The sequence below is a fragment of the Antechinus flavipes genome, chromosome 2 (assembly GCF_016432865.1).
Source record: "Antechinus flavipes isolate AdamAnt ecotype Samford, QLD, Australia chromosome 2, AdamAnt_v2, whole genome shotgun sequence".
Lineage (NCBI taxonomy): Eukaryota > Metazoa > Chordata > Mammalia > Dasyuromorphia > Dasyuridae > Antechinus > Antechinus flavipes.
This window is the reverse complement of record NC_067399.1, coordinates 364,643,474-364,660,020: the sequence shown is the minus strand read 5'-3', so window position 1 is coordinate 364,660,020 and position 16,547 is coordinate 364,643,474. Positions and strand designations below refer to the sequence as shown.

Below are 16,547 nucleotides of genomic sequence, written 5' to 3'. Positions count from 1 at the left end.
TCTTCTCCTTATAGCTAATTCTTTTAGGGTGCTAAATCTCTTTCAGGATTTAGCCTGCCAGCTAAGGGCATGCCCCAACCCCTTTCTACTGGGTAATTGTGAGTTCCACTGAGAAACTTGTTTTTATATGCTCTCCCACTTTATTTCATTTTTACCATTCCTGGCATCTATTATAACTCTTATTTTGTCTGGAAATTCTTCCCCTAAATAAACCTACCTTTTACCAAAGAGAATGACTGTTATGAATTCTTCACATACCTAAACTCCAAATTTTGGTGCTTCTCCTAAAATACATCACTTGGCACCTAACATCATCTAGTGTCTACACCAGCTACAATATGTGTGTGTGTGTGTGTGTGTGTGTGTGTGTGTGTGTGCATATGCATGTGTGCAATAATCTCTCCCCTTAACCCCAAACTCTAAGCTTCTAAGTTCCTTGAGGACAGAGATCATGTCATTTTTCATTTTTGTATGTGCACAGTACAGGGCCTTGAATATAATAGAAAATAAAATGTTTTTTAACTGATAGCTTTTCTTTTTAACACAGTAGACACTGCAAATATCTGTCAAATTAAATTAAACAGAATTGCTTTTTGGTAAGTACTTCAGAAATAGAATCTAAAAGAAAAATGAACACAGTTGATGGCAAATAACCATCTTTTGCTACTTACATATATTAAAATGATTTAAATGCTTTTTAAAAATGTGATTGTGGGGGTAGAGCCAACATAATGGAGAGGGTACAGGCTTCTTTTTGATCTTCTCCAGGACCTTCAATTAATTAGCAAATTCAGCCTCTGAATTAGTGCTGGACTGACAGAATCCATGACTATTGCAGTGTAGTAAATTACCAGCAGAAGATAATTTCAAAGATTGCCAGAAAAGGTCTGTTTAGGTTGGGGTTGGGGATAGAGGGAGGCAGCCAGGTGCAAGCAGGCAGAGCATAGATGTCAGCATAGGCTGTGCAGACCCAGGGTACGATTTCCACAGGATAGTGCAGACTTTGCCCTATAGAGAATCTATAAGGAGGAATCTATACCAGTGTTGGCTACTCTGACCTGATTGCTAGCCAGTAGATCAGGAGAGAAGTTATAAAATATCCAACACAAACACAAAAGGTAAATAGTGAACCCCAAAATACCATAGTCTCACAGGACCTGGCCACGCCCAACCAACACCAGGAGTGAATCTGGTCACTTCGCCACTTGTAGAAGAAGCTTGGAAAAACCTCACTTGCCGCAAAAGCAAATCCCAACTTTTTTTTTTAAATGAGTAAAAAGGCAAAGAGAACTGTGACCATAGATAGTTTTTATGGTGAAAGAGAAGAACAAATTTCAAACCATGAGGAGACTAAAAGAAGATTGTCTCCAGATGAAGCCCAAAAGATGGTATAATCTGATCCCCATCACACAAGGCTCTCCTAGAAGAAATTAAGAAGGATCTTAAAAGAAAAGAAAACTTTGCAATAGGGCTTGGAAAAAGGCATATAACTCATTAAAACATAGATTTGACAAAATGGAAAAAGACAACAACTTCCTGAAAAACAGAATTTATGAAATGGAAAAAATTCCATAGAACAAAACAATTTATTTAAAAACTCAAATGGAGAAATATAAAAAGAAGTAAAAAAACTAAATAAAGAAAATAATTCACTAAAAATCATAACTGAACAAATGGAAATTAATGACTTGATGAGACATCAAGAATCAATCAAGCAAAACAAAACAAAACAAAAAAAGAAAAAATAGAAAAAATGTAAAATACTTACATGGGAAAATAACTGACCTGGAAAATAGATCTAGGAGAGACAATCTAAGGATTATTGGAGTCGTTGAAAACCATGATGAAAAAAAGAGCCTAGACACTGTTTTTCAGGAAATCATCAAAAAGAACTGTCCTGGTGTCATAGAATCAGAAAGTAAAATAGCCATTGAAAGAATTCACCAAACACCTCCTGAAAGAGATCCCAAAATTAAAACTCTAAGAAATATTGTGGCTAAATTTCAGAACTATCAGACCAAGAAAAAATATTACAAGCATCCAGACAAAAAACAATTCAAATGCCAAGGAGCCACAATAAGGATTACCCAGAATCTAGCAGCTTCCACCTTAAAGGATTGAAGGGCCTGAAATCTGATATTCCAAAAGGCAAAGGAACTTGAAATGCAGCCTAAAATAAACTACTGCTATAAATTGAGAATTTTCTTCCAGGGAAGAAGATGGGCATTCAATGAAATAGGTGAATTCCATTTATTTCTGATAAAAAGACCAGCACTAAACACAAAATTTGACCTCTAACTATAAGACTCAAAAAAGCATAAAAAGGTAAAAAGAACTCTTGAGTACTGTATTTTGGTTATGAGTATACATAGAGATGGCAAGTATAATTTGATTTTACTATTATAAAAAAGGAACTAGAGGTAGAAAGAGGATTGTACCAGAAAAAGGGGAAAGTAGAGGAAAAAATGAGGAAATTACATCTCAGGAAGAGGAAAAGGAAACCTATTATACATGAGGGGAAGAAGGGAGGGGGAATGAACATTGTGTGAATCTTACTCTCATCAGATTTGGCTCAAAGAAAAATATTAGACATATTTGGTTTACAGAGAAATTTCTTTCACCTTATTGAAAAGTGCAAAGGGAAAGGTAAAAAGGGAAGAGGTAGATTAAATAGAAGGGGAAACAGAAATAGCAGAGGAAAGGTATAAGGAAGGGGGAAGGACTTTAAAGGGGGAGGGATTCTAAAGGGGGGCTTCTTGAGGCAAATAGGGTTCAGAAGTAAAATACTGGGGAGAAGGGAAAGGGGAAAAGCAAAGAGAAAAGTATAATCTGGGGATAATAAGATGGCAGGAAATACAGAATTAGTAGTTTTAACCATAAATGTGAATGGGGTGAACTCTCTCATAAAGTGTAAGCAGATAGCAGATTGGATTAAAAACCAGAATCCTAAAATATGTTGTTTACAAGAAACACATTTAAAGCAGAGTGATACATACAAACTAAAGGTAAAAGACTGGAGCAGAATCTATTGCTTCAGGTGAAGTAAAAAATAGCAGCATAAATTGATCTAATTAAGAGATAAGGAAATTATATCTTGCTAAAGGGTACCATAGATAATGAAGCATTATCAATACTAAATATATATGCACCAACTGGTATACTATGGAAATTCCTAAAAGAGAAGTTAAGAGAGATGCAAGAAGAAACAGACAGCAACTGTATAATACTGAGATCTCTCAACCTTGCTCTCTCAGAACTAGATAAATCAAACCACAAAATAAATAAGAAAGAAAGTCAAGAGATAAATAGAATACTAGAAAAGTTAGGTATGATAGATCTTTGGAGAAAATTGAATGGAGACAAAAAGGAGTACACTTTCTTAGCAGTTCATGGAACCTACACAAAAATTGACCATATCTTAGGCTATAAAGACCTCAAAATCAAATACAGAAAGGCAGAAATAATAAATACATTTTTTCAGATCATGATGTAATAAAAATTATTTAATAAAGAACCAGGGAAAAATAGACCAAAAAAAGAAATTGGAAACTAAATAATCTCATCCTAAAGAATAAATGAACGAAACACAAATCATAGACACAATCAATAATTTCGTCCAAGAGAATGACAATAATTAGACAACATACCAAAATTTGTGGGATGCAGCCAAAGCAGTAATAAGGGGAAATTTTATATCTCTAGAGGCTTACTTGCATAAAATAGAGAAAGAAAAGATCAATAAGCTTGCAACTAAGAAAGCTAGAAAAAAAATTAAAACCCTCCAAATACCAAACTTGAAATTCTAAAAATAAAAGGAGCGATCAATAAAACTGAAACTAAAAAACCTACTGAATAAATAAAACTAAGAATTGGTTTTATGAAAAAAAACCAAAATAACCTTTAGTTAATTTGATTAGAAAAAGGAAAGAGGAAAATCAAATTGTTAGTCTCAAAAATGAAAAGGGAGAACTTATCCACCAATGAAGAGGAAACTAGAGCAATTATCAGGCGTTACTTTGCCCAACTTTATGCCAATAAATTTGATAACCTAAGTGAGATGGAGAAATGCCTAAAAATACAGATTGCCCAGATTAATAGAAGAGAAAATAAATTACTTAAATAGTCCCATTTTAGAAAAAAAGAAATAGAACAAGCTATTAATCAACTACCTAAGAAAAAATCCCCAGGACCAGATGGATTTATATATGAATTCTATTAAACATTTAAAGAACAATTAACTCCAGTACTATATAAACTATTTGAAAAAATAGAGAATGAAGGACTCCTACCAAACTCCTTTTATGATACAGACATGGTACTGATACTTAAACCAGGTAGGACAAAAACAGAGAAAGAAAATTATAGACCAATCTCCCTAATGAATATTGATGCAAAAATCTTAAACATAATATTAGCAAAGAGATTACAGATAATCATTTCCAGGATAATACACCACAACCAAGTAGGATTTATACTAATAATGTAGGATTGGTTCAATATTAGGAAAACTATTAACATAATTGACTATATCAATAACCAAATTAACAAAAACCAAATGGTTATCTCAATAGATGCAGAAAAAGCATTTTATAAAATCCAACACCCATTCCTATTAAAAACACTAGAGTTTTTAGTGTTTCCTTAAAATAGTCAGTAGCATCTATTTAAAATGATCAGCCAGCATTATATATAATGGGGATAAACTAGAACCATTCCCAATAAGATCAGGGGTAAAACAAGGTTGCTATCACCATTACTATTCAATATTGTATTAGCAATGCTAGCTTTGGCAATAAGAGAAGAAAAAGAGATTAAAGGAATTAGAGTAGGTAATGAGAAAACCAAATTATCACCCTTTGCAGATGATATGATGGTACACTTAATGAACCCCAGGGAATCAACTAAAAAACTATTAGAAATAATCCGCAACTTTAGCAAAGTTGCAGGATACAAAATAAATGCACATAAATCACCAGCATTTTTATATATCACTAACAAAATTCAATAACAAGAGCTACAAAGAGAAATTCCATTTAAAATAACTGTTGATAGTATAAAATATTTGGGAATCTATCTGCCAAGGTAAAGTCAGGAACTATATGAGCAAAACTAAAAAAACACTTTCCACACAAATAAAGTTAGACCAAAACAAGTGGAAAAAATATGCAGTGCTCTTGAGTAGATTGAGCGAATATAATAAAGATGGCAATACTACCTAAACTAATTTATTTATTTAGTGCTGTACCAATCAAATTCCCAAGAAACTATTTTACCGACCTAGAAAAAATAACAACAAAATTCATCTGGAAGACAAAAAGTCAAGAATTTCAAGGGAACTAATGAAAAAAAAATCAAATGAAGGCAGCCTAGCTGTACCAGATATAAAACTATATTATAAGGCAGCAATCATCAAAACCCATTTGTTACTGGCTAAGAAATAGACTAGTCAATCAGTGGAATAGATTAGGTTCACAGGACAAAATAATCAATAATTATAGCAATATAGTGTTTGACAAACCCAAAAAGACCCCAGCTTTTGGGATAAGAATCTACTATTTGACAAAAACTGCTGGGAAAATTGGAACTAGTATGGCAGAAACTAGGCATTGACCCACACTTTACACCATATACCAAGATAAAGTCAAAATGGGTTCATGATCTAGATTTAAGAATGATATAAATAAATTAGGACATAGGATAGTTTACCTCTCAGATCTGTGGAGGAGGAAGGAATTTATGACCAAAGAAGAATTAGAGAGCATTATTGATCACAAGATAGATAATTTTGATTATATTAAGTTAAAAAGTTTTTGTACAAACAAAACTAATGCAAACAAGATTAGAAGGGAAGCAAAACATTTTTACATTTATAGTTTTGGGATAAAAGCCTCATTTCCAAAATATATAATTGAATGAAATTTATAAGAAATCAATCCATTCTCCAGTTGACAAATGGTCAAAGGATATGAACAGACAATTTTCAGACAAAGAAATTAAAACTATTTCTAGTCATATGAAAAGGTGCTCCAAATCACTATTGATCAGAGAAATGCAAATTAAGACACCTGCACACCTGTCAGATTGTTTAAGTTGACAGGAAAAGATAATAAGGAAAGTTGGAGGGAATGTGGGAAAATTGGGACACCGATATATTGTTGGTGGAGTTGTGACTGAATCCAGCCATTCTGAAGTGCAATTTAGAACTATGCTCAAAAAATTACCAAACTGTGCATACTCTTGGATCCAGCAGTGTTATTACTGGGCTTATTTTCCAAAGAGATCTTAAAAAAGGGAAAGGAACCTAGATGTGCAAAAATGTTTGTGACAGCCCTTTTCGTAGTGGCTAGAAACTGGAAAATGAATGGATGCGCATCAATTGGAGAATGGCTGAACAAATTATGGTATATGAATGTTTTGAAATATTATCATTCTGTAAGAAATGACCACCAGGATTATTTCAGAGAGTCCTGAAGAGACTTACATGAATTGATGCTAAATGAAATGAGCATAACCAGGAGATAATTATACATGGCAACAAGACCATACGATGATCAATGCTGATGGATGTGGCTTTCTTCAACAATGAGATGATTCAAATCAGTTCCAATTGTTCAGTAATGAAGAGAGCCATATATGCCCAGTAGGAGGACTATGAGAACTAAGTGTGGACCACAATATAGCATTTTGACTCTTTCTCTTATTTGCTTTCATTTTTGTTTTCCTTCTCAGTTTTTTTTTTCTTTCTAGATCTGATTTTTCTTATGCAGCAAGATAAATGTAGAAATATGTGAACATATATTGGATTTAACATAAATTTTAATGTTTTTTTAACATGTATTGTACTACCTGCCATCGAGGAGAGGAGGTGGAGGGAGGAGGGGAAATTTTAGAACAAAAGGTTTTGCAAGGGTCAATGTTGAAAAAATTTTCAATGCATATGTTTTGTAAATAAAAAGCCATAATTTAAAAAAAAAAGAAAATTAGAATTGAGCAATGGGAAGCAAATGATATTATCAAACATCAAAAAGTAATAAAACAAAATCAAAAGAATGGAAACAAAGAAGAGAATGTGAAACATTTCCTCAGAAAAACAACTGATCTGGAGAACCTGTTCTTAAGGAGAGGCAATATAAGAATAATGCTACTATCTGAAAGTTATGATCAAAAAGAGAATCTTGATATAATATTACAAAAAATTATTAAGGAAAATTGTCCTGTAGTTCTAGAGCAAGAAGGTAAAGCAGAAATGCAAAAAATCCACCAACTATCACCTGAAATGGGAACAGCATCACCAAGTTTCAAAATTTCCAAGTTAGGGAGAAAATGAGATCTTTTTTATAAGACTTTAGTAGCAATTATGTTAAAGGAGAATAGATCTTGGAATAGTATATTTCATAGAACAAAAATATGAGGTTATAAGAATAATAGGAAATTAAGCATAATCTTGAATGGAAAAAAGGACACTTAACAAACTGAAAGATTTTCAGTTATTTGTGACAAAAGAGCAGAACTTAATGGAAAATTCAACATACAAGGTGCAGGAGAAATGTAAAATAAACATTAAAGACCAATTATAAGGGATTCAAAAACAAAAAAACTAAAAACAAAAAAGGTGATTACGTAGAACAGGAAAAAATTAAACAGGAAAAATTGGTACTCAAATGAGGAATGTGTAAATAAATTGTGGTAGTGATAAATTAAAGTAATGAAGTGCTATTGTGCCATGAACATGACAAATAAGAAATTTTTCTCTGGAAACTCAGGAGAACATGTGAACAGATACAAAGTGAAATAAACAGAATCTGGAAAACAATATATACAATAATTATAATAATATACATGGAGAGAACAAAAAGTTAAAAATGAATGATGTATAATTATGATTATTAAGTTTATTCCCTAGGGACAGATGAGAAAATGTATGTCTTCTTCATTTCTTTGGAAAGGCCTATGTGGGGGGACTTCAGACATGAAACACAGTTTATTGTGTCCCATTTGGCTGATATAGTGTTTAGCTTTGTTGAATTGATTTTTTTCTTTTATTTATATTGTTATAAGAAATAGTTCAGAGGAGAAGGGAGGAGGGGTATATGTTGAAATGGAAAGGATTAAAATAATACTAAAATTAATAAAAAAGAAAAAAGTGCCCCCTCATTTACAATCATAGGTAATAAGGAGAATGGGAACTGAATACTAGGCATTCTCTGGGGACCATCTATGTAAAGAAAAAATGGGACACTGTACTCCAGCTAATGCATTTTAATGCAAATTCCATAACATGCACAATGCTCTAAATTTAATGATTCCTCAGTCCCAGAATCAATAGCTGTTCCTTCCCAGATTATAATCTTTGGGGCAGCTAGACTTGAAATTCAGGGACAGATAGATGTTGAGTGCAGTGAGGCTGGAAGAGGTGGGAGTGTCTCAGTGAAAGATGACCTGAAATGAAGTTGTTAGGGTCAATGAGCACATGGGAGTAAAAGTAAAACCAAATGTAGGGCTTTGGTACCTTCCTCTCGCCAGAGTATGTTTGCAACTGCAGCACACCGGTATGGGGAGAGTCAGGAAGCCATTGAGAGCAGGGAAAAAAAAAAAAAAAAGCCATGTCAAAACTTTCATTAAAACAACGTCATTAAAATAGCTCTTTCAGTATCAAGTAATAACATCACACAAAAACCACAGCATTAGATCTTTCTGCAAATGTACAAATAGGAAGGAACTCATACCTCCATAAGAATCAAAATTACTTTCTATGTATAGAATTAGATCTTGAGAACATGCCATTTTGATTCAAAGATAACACTACTTCCAGTAATGCAGTAACTTTTTGAATTTTTCTTTCTTTTCATTTATTTATTAATTTTTTTGGCCAGGAAATTAGGTTAAGCGACTTGCCCAGGGTCACATAGCCATTAAATGTTAAGAGTCTGAGGCTGGATTTGAACTTAGGTTCTCTTGATTCCAGAACTGGTGCTCTATCCACTGCACCACTTAGATTTCTTCTATTTAAAAAATATGAATAAAGAGTGAGAACATTTGTTAAAGTCAGGAACTAATTCCTACAAACTAATCCATGATTTTTATTGATCTTCTAAGAACTCAACATAGTATTTTTATTTATGATCCATATGTTGATTGTATGTGTATCTGTATGCCTTTACTAGATGATAAATTCCTTGAGAGAATGGGGACTTTGCACTGAATAATTATTCAGATTATTCATCTTAGAGCCATATAGTGTCTTGTACACACACATATGGAAGTCCTACTGAGCCTCAGTACTCTTGAATTTGGTCCTAAGTATATGCAGATGCATAAGAAGTTCTTTCCCCTTCATACCTTCTAATCTCAAACATTATCCGAGAATAAAAGCTTTAAAAAGATTTTGGAGGTCAAAAAGTTCAACTCTGGCTCCCTTGACTTTCCATTGCCCCAAGATTGCTGATACTTGAAATTTCTCTATTAGTAAACACTCTCCTCATTAAAATGCAAATACTGACTTTAGGGGGAATAGGACAAACTGAGAGCAAGGTCTCTATCATTCTGAGTCAATAACCCTTCAGACTGACTGATTTTCAGCTCAGTTTTTACCAAAAAAGAAGATGAAGATATGATGGACCAAAGACAGAAGCAACCCAGTAGGAAAAAGGCAGAGAAATAGCAATCCAGAGACATTTATAATATAAGCCTTCACTGGACACACATTGAATTCACCTTCCTAAGGTGAAGAATAGAAATGCTAGGCCTAATTCTGGATGGGGGTAGCAAAGCCAAAATACATGTGGGGCATAAAAGTCAGTGGAAACTAATGCTAATGATAACCACTAACTGACATTCATACAGTACTCTACGGATAACAAAGTGCTTATTTGATTAATTTTATTCTATGATAACCTTAGATTTGCAATTTGACATTGTTAAATCTACTACATGAGTTCTTAACCTTGAATCTGAGAATTTGTTTTGTTTTACTTTTAATTTTATGTTTTAATATTTCATTTCAATAAAATTGGTTTCATTTATAATCCTATATATTTTATTTTATGCATTTCAAATATTATTCTTAGAAGGGGTCCATAGGCTCCTGGTACCAAAAAATTAAAAATTCCTTGGTGTAAAGTAGAATAAGGCTAAAATCATTCCAAGTTTACCCAGCTCAGAATCTACCATGAGGAGAATGTTCTAAGGAAGACAATAACCTAGAGGAGTTAGATGCTGCAAATGTGATTTGTTGGACTTTCTTTTCTTGTTTTCTAATTACCTTTCATGAAAAGATATGCAACTCATAGTTAATTGTATGCAGAATTTTTATATTTAAATGATAACCTGACTACTCTGAAAGGCTTATGATGGAAAATCCTATCCATACCTAGAGAAGGAACTGATTGTGTCTGAATACAGATTAAATCATAGTCTTTCTCTCTGTGTCTGTTTTTGTGTCTCTATTTTTGTCTCTCTGTCTCTGTTTCTGTTGCTGTCCCTGTCTCTCTCCCTCCCTCTTGTAACTTCATTTTTCTTGAGGGTTTGTTTTATTAGGGAGGGAGATGTATATATTTTTTCACAATATGATTTTTGTGGAAATGTTTTGTCTTACTTCACATGTGGTTTCTTAATGGGGGCTTAAGGTAGACATAAGAGAGAGAATCTGGATTTCAGAAGTTAAAAAACATGAAAAAAAGTTTAAAATGTAACTGGGAAAAATATTAAATAAATAAGATTTTTAAAAAAGAATTTTTGAACTGAAAATCATTTATTTGTCTCACTTGAATTGTTTGTTTGTTTTTTTTTTAATCAAATGGTTATCAAGTTTAAGTAAATCCTAGTTAGTCCTCCAAACAATATGTTTTCCCACAATTGTAAAGGCTGGCCTCTATTGTCCAGATCAAGAGAGGCCCTCTGATTTAAAAGCAAACGAGAAACTATATCTTGTGAATACATATAATTTAAAAATAAATTTAAACATTAAACTCCCCTCCCCCAACTTACGAGTCTTTCTGGCTGAATCTTCAATAAAGAGAGAAGAAATATCCTCATCAACACCTACTTCATTCTTAGCAATGCATGTGTAGGCTCCAGTATCTTCATAACGCACACTGTTGATGTGAAGTTCACTTCCATTGGCTGTTGAAAAAAAAGGTTTTAAACTAAACCAAGACCTTTAACCCTGGTCTTACCTTACTTATGTATGCATTTCTGAAAGACTCCTGGCAATAGCTAGAACTATGAAACCAGTGATGACTATTTCTTGATATCTCAATAATCTCCTGTCATGTTTGATTCTTTGTGATCCCATTTGGGATTTTTTTTGGCAAAGATAAAGGAGTTTGCCATTTCCTTCTCTAGCTCATTAAAAAACAAACAAACAAACAAAAAACTGAGGCAAACAGGGTTAAATGACTTGCCCAGCAACACACAGCAAGCACATGTCTGAGACCAGATTTGAACTAAGGAAAATGAATCTTCCTGATTCGCTAACTGCCCTCATAAGGTTATAGTTAGGGCTAAAAGGAATCTCAAAGGATTCATTTAAAAATGATGAAACTGAGTTTATTGAGGTTAAAGGTGACTTGCCCAAGGTCACATAAGTTAGTAAGCATCATCTTTGAGATTTTAAAACAGGTCCTATGGGCTGGTTCTTCCACATGGTCCCCTTATATCAAACTTAAGAAGCTAAAATTGGTCTCTCAAAATTGGTGATTAATTTATTCAAAATCAATATACCTGGGAATAAGAAGGATGCACTAAGTTGCTAAAAGACATTTATAGAGGAGAGTTTTTGGATGGTAGCCAGAGGAATATGGTCAAGAATGTGACAAGATCATGCTCAAAAAATTCTTCTTCAAATGCAGAATCATATTAGGAGCTATCTTCCTCTTTTTAGAGATGCTAGATTTAGAGATATTCTTTTAATTCTTATTTGCACACTTCTGTACCTCTCCCATTTCCCCACTACAATTCCTTGCAACAAATATTTTAAAAGGACAAAAAAAAGTTGTTCAGCAAAAGCAACCAATTTACCAATGGTATAAGACAATAAATGAAATATTCCATATCCCTAGTTTTCTGTCTCTGTATAGGGAGTTTAGGGAATATAATTCAAATCTTCTGGGGAGTCAAGCTCAACCCCAACAGAAGTACCTACTTCTTTTCCTCTGTAAGAGAAAAACATATTGCTTAACTTTACTTTTTTTTTTTTTTAAGATAAAAGAGGCCATCCTCACATTTGCAAAAGGAAACTTGATATTTACATAAAGTGAACACAGGCATAATCATAGGGAAAGCCACTGAAGTAACAGCTTAGTGGTGAAATATTTGCTAATAAAGTACAATTTTTTTCACTATCTTACTATAATCCGCTAACATAGATACTTTAATTTCCCAATAATACAACATTGTTATCTAGCCTAGACCACATAAAAAAATGGAAGATGTGACATTTATTCATTTCCAACATATAAACTTGAAAAAAAAAAAAGAGCTTTTCCTACTTGGTGGGTACTTTAGATTGTACCTACCCATGAAAGACATATACAAAGTATGCTAGGTTCTTACCTATGAGAGAGATCTGCTTGGAGAGTTTAGGTCCAATATCCATGCCATTTTTAAGCCAGGTAATTCTTGGGGTAGGAATGCCTTCTGCATGGCATTTGAGACTGGCAGAGACTCCAGGTTCCTGGGCCTGAGTTTCTGGGTAAACACGGATGACAGGAGGCACTGTGGAAGATAAAGAAGGACAATTTTAATGAGTCAACTGGTCAGAAACAGGCTTTCTTGTTTCTTTTAAACTATGATACACTATCCAACTCTTTTGATCTTACAGGACATGTGTGAAAGGCAATGTCAGAGTTTTGTTATGATACTGAAAAACAGACTAGATGAATTACTTTGATTCCAGAAGATGGCAAAAAATGTTCAGATTCAGACACATCTTTCAAGGCAAGATGCTAAGACTTGCTAACAAGCAGTGGAGAGGGACATTGGTCACAACCAATCAGAGTCTCCACAGTCTCTCAGAATCCTTTAGAAAAGGCTTATTAGACTTATGGAAAACATTCAGCTAGAATATTCCTGAAATAGAACCTTGTGATACTAGTAACAACTCTAGAACCTAGTCATCGTTTTTTCCACCCCATGCTCCCTGTCATATGCAGAATCCAAACCTGAACTGGAAGATGTGTGGCAGTCAAAAATGCTAAAGCAATCTTGAGGTGCATTGAGGTCCATGCCTTCTAGACATAAAGTTATAGTCCTTCTGTCCTTTACTTTGATCAGACCACATAAAGAGATTATATTGAGATCTGAGACCCAAGTTAGAGCACAATGAGCAGTTAAAGACTGTATAAAGGAGGGCCACCAGGGTGAAGGAAGGTCTTGAATTGAAGCAAAGAAAGATTGGTTAAAGGAACTGGGAATCTTTAGCCTCTTGAAGAGAAAACTCAAGGGGATTGTTATCTGGTAGAGGGATTAAATTTATAGGTTATATTTATTTTATTTATATTTTATTACATTTATATGTAGAGTTGGAAGGAACCTCAGAAATTCTGTACTCCAAGTCTTTTATTTTAAAGATGGAGAACAATTATGGGAACATTTCCAAAATACTTTAAAGGATCACTATACCTATTCACAATTATATTAACAGTGAATTAATATTCTTAGGTTTTGTTTTTTTTTTTTTTGCTTTTTTATCTTTAATTTTTTACTTTTTAAAAAAATAGTTTTTGCTTTTCAAAATATATGAAAGGGTAGTTTTCAACATTCACACCTTCAAAAAACACCCCTGTGTTTCAAAATTTTCTCCTCCCCACCCAGATAGCAAGTAATCCAGTATATATTAAACATGTTCAATTTTTCTATGCATATTTCCACAATTATCATACTATACAAGAAAAATCAGATTAAAAAGGAAAAATGAGCAAGCAAAACAGTTACAAAAAAGGTGAAAATACTATGTTGTGATCAATATTCAGTCCCCCAGTTCTCTTTCTAGATACAGATGACTTTCTCCATCAGACGTCTGTTGGAATTAACATGAATCATCTCATTGTTGAAAAGAGCCACATCCATCAGAGTTGATCATTGTATAATCTTGTTATTACTGTGTATAATATTCTCGTGTTTCTACTCTCTTCACTTAGCATCAATTCATATAAGTCTTTCTAGGCCTTTCTGAAATCATCCTGCTTTCTTCTGTTTCTTATAGCACAATAAAATTCCATAACATTCATATATCATAACTATTTCAGCCATTTTCTAACTGTTGGGCATCCATTCAATTTCTAGTTCCTTGCCATTACAAAAAGGGCTGTGACAGACATTTTAGCACATGTGGGAATATGTTTGTTTTTTTGAAGCTCCTCAATATTTGTCATTTAAAAAAATTAACTTTGTCAATCTGATAGGGATGGAACCTTATAGTTGTTTAATTTTCATTTTTCTAATTATTAAGTGAGTGATGACTTGATAATTTGGATTTCTCCCTTTGAGAACATTTTGTTCAAATTCTTTTTATATTCATTAATTTGAGAATGAATTTTTCTTATAAATTTGAACCAGTTTCTTATATATCTTGGAAATAAGAATTTAAGAATTTTAAGAAATTTGCTAAAAAAAAGATTCCCTCCTCCCTAGTTAGCTGTTTCCCTTCTAATCTCATGATTACTTTTATGGGATGAGGGGGAGGGGTTATGTACCTTTTTAATTTTATATAATCACAATCTCTTCTATAATCCTTTTCTCTGTTTCCTCTTTAGTCACAAACTCATCTTTAACTCACAGATTTGAGAGTTAATTTCTTCCATACTTTTAAAATTTGTTTATGATATGGCTTTTTATATATGACATATCCATTTGGAGCTTACTTTATGTGAATTATATTTAATGGACGTGGTGTGAGTTTTTGATTACTTTAAATCTAATTGTTGCCATACTCTGTTGTTGTTACTATTGTTGTTGAATAAAAAATTCTTATGGTTGTATTTGGAAGCTTTAGGCTTATTGAGCAGTAGACTACCAGTCTACATTGTGTTATTAATCTGTTCCATTGATTATTATTTTGACCAACCAACTTGTTTTGAGAACTACTTCTTTGTAATGTAATTTGAGATATGGAATTACTAGATCCTTATGTTTACTTGCAACTTTTTTCATCATTTCCCTTCAGATCCTTGACTTTGTACCCTCAGATAAAATTTATTATTATGTTTTTCTAGCTATATAAAACAGATCTTCAGTAGTATGATAGTTATGGCATGTGTAAGTACTTTAATATATGCAAATATCACCATTTTTATTATAATGGCTAAATTTACCCATCACCAATTAATATTTCTCAAATTATTTAGGTCTGTGTTTCAATAAAGTGCTTTTTACATGTATTCATACAGCTGCTGCATGTATCTTAAGACATTTCCAAGTGCTTCATATTTTTAAAAAGTTATTTTACATGGCTTTTTCCTCCTTCCTCCTGCTCGGTTTTGTAAATAATATGCAGAAATAGTGATGCTTTTGTATGTGGAATTATTTTTTGTCCTGTAACTTTGTGGAAGTCATTATTTCAAATTTTTATAGCTGATTTTCTAGGGTTCTCCAAGTAAACGTTCATGGCATCTATGAAGAGCATTAGAGCTTGGATTTCAGAACAGGCCTTTTCCCCACTTTTCCACTAGTGAAGAATTCTAACTGGATTGCACGAAATAAAATTGGCAGCTTTGGTATCTGTACTATTCCTTACTGATTTCATTATTCTATCCACAAACACAAAATACTTACAAATATCTAAATATTTAATACTGTTCATCTCTTAGGGAGAAAGGGTAAGAACAACTGAAATGTATTACCTTCTGAATGAGTCAAATACAGATAAATTATTTGTTATGGGAAAGCTTTTGGAGGAGGTTTAATTTCTCCCAGGAACTTCTCGATGAAACAAATTTCTTATAACAAATGTGCATAGTAACAGAAAACAGATTCCGATCATGTCTATCATAAAAACACATCTCATTCTAAATCCTAAGTGCCTCATTCTTGTTTTAGATAGCATGTTTGATCATCAGTATTTTGAAATTATATATAGTCACTGTACCAATTCTAGTTGTTCATTTTTATAATGCTGTGACATTGTATAAATTGCTCTAGTTCTGCTCATTTCATTCTTCATTAGTCCCCCAAAAGTTCATTTTTCTAATATTGAAAGTATATGATATATGGGTATTCCATTTCTGCTCAATTCACTGTGACTAAAGTTCTATCCTCATATTCCTCAAAAGGGTGGAAAATAGATACTTTTCCCATGCAAGCAGGCAAGAGGTCAGAGATACTGCCATGATTGTATTATGACTTCATGTGATTTTTAATCAACAAAACATTCCTTCATTGCCTTATGAAAAAATCCTATCTCCATGCTTTTGAAAAGACTATTCTCTTTGCTACCTGCCTTTCTCTAAAGTCCCAGGCAGGAAATATTTTTTCTTAGTTTCTGTATCCCCAGTTTCTGCATGCAGTAGGCACTTTGTGGATATTTAGTTGAGTTGTCTTCCATCTGAGAT

The 16,547-nt window shown here is 33.1% G+C and overlaps 1 protein-coding gene across 1 annotated transcript in view; it reads right to left on the bottom strand.

The window, feature by feature from the left end:
- FSTL4 (follistatin like 4) overlaps window positions 1–16,547 on the bottom strand; it is a 529,546-nt gene that overhangs the window by 47,741 nt on the left and 465,258 nt on the right. Inside the window, exons 7-9 of the mRNA XM_051973685.1 lie at window positions 12,553–12,714; window positions 10,987–11,121; window positions 8,510–8,536 (exon numbers count right to left, since the gene is read on the bottom strand). Coding sequence (XP_051829645.1) covers window positions 8,510–8,536; window positions 10,987–11,121; window positions 12,553–12,714 — 324 coding nt within the window. The remainder of the gene's footprint in view (window positions 1–8,509; window positions 8,537–10,986; window positions 11,122–12,552; window positions 12,715–16,547) is intronic.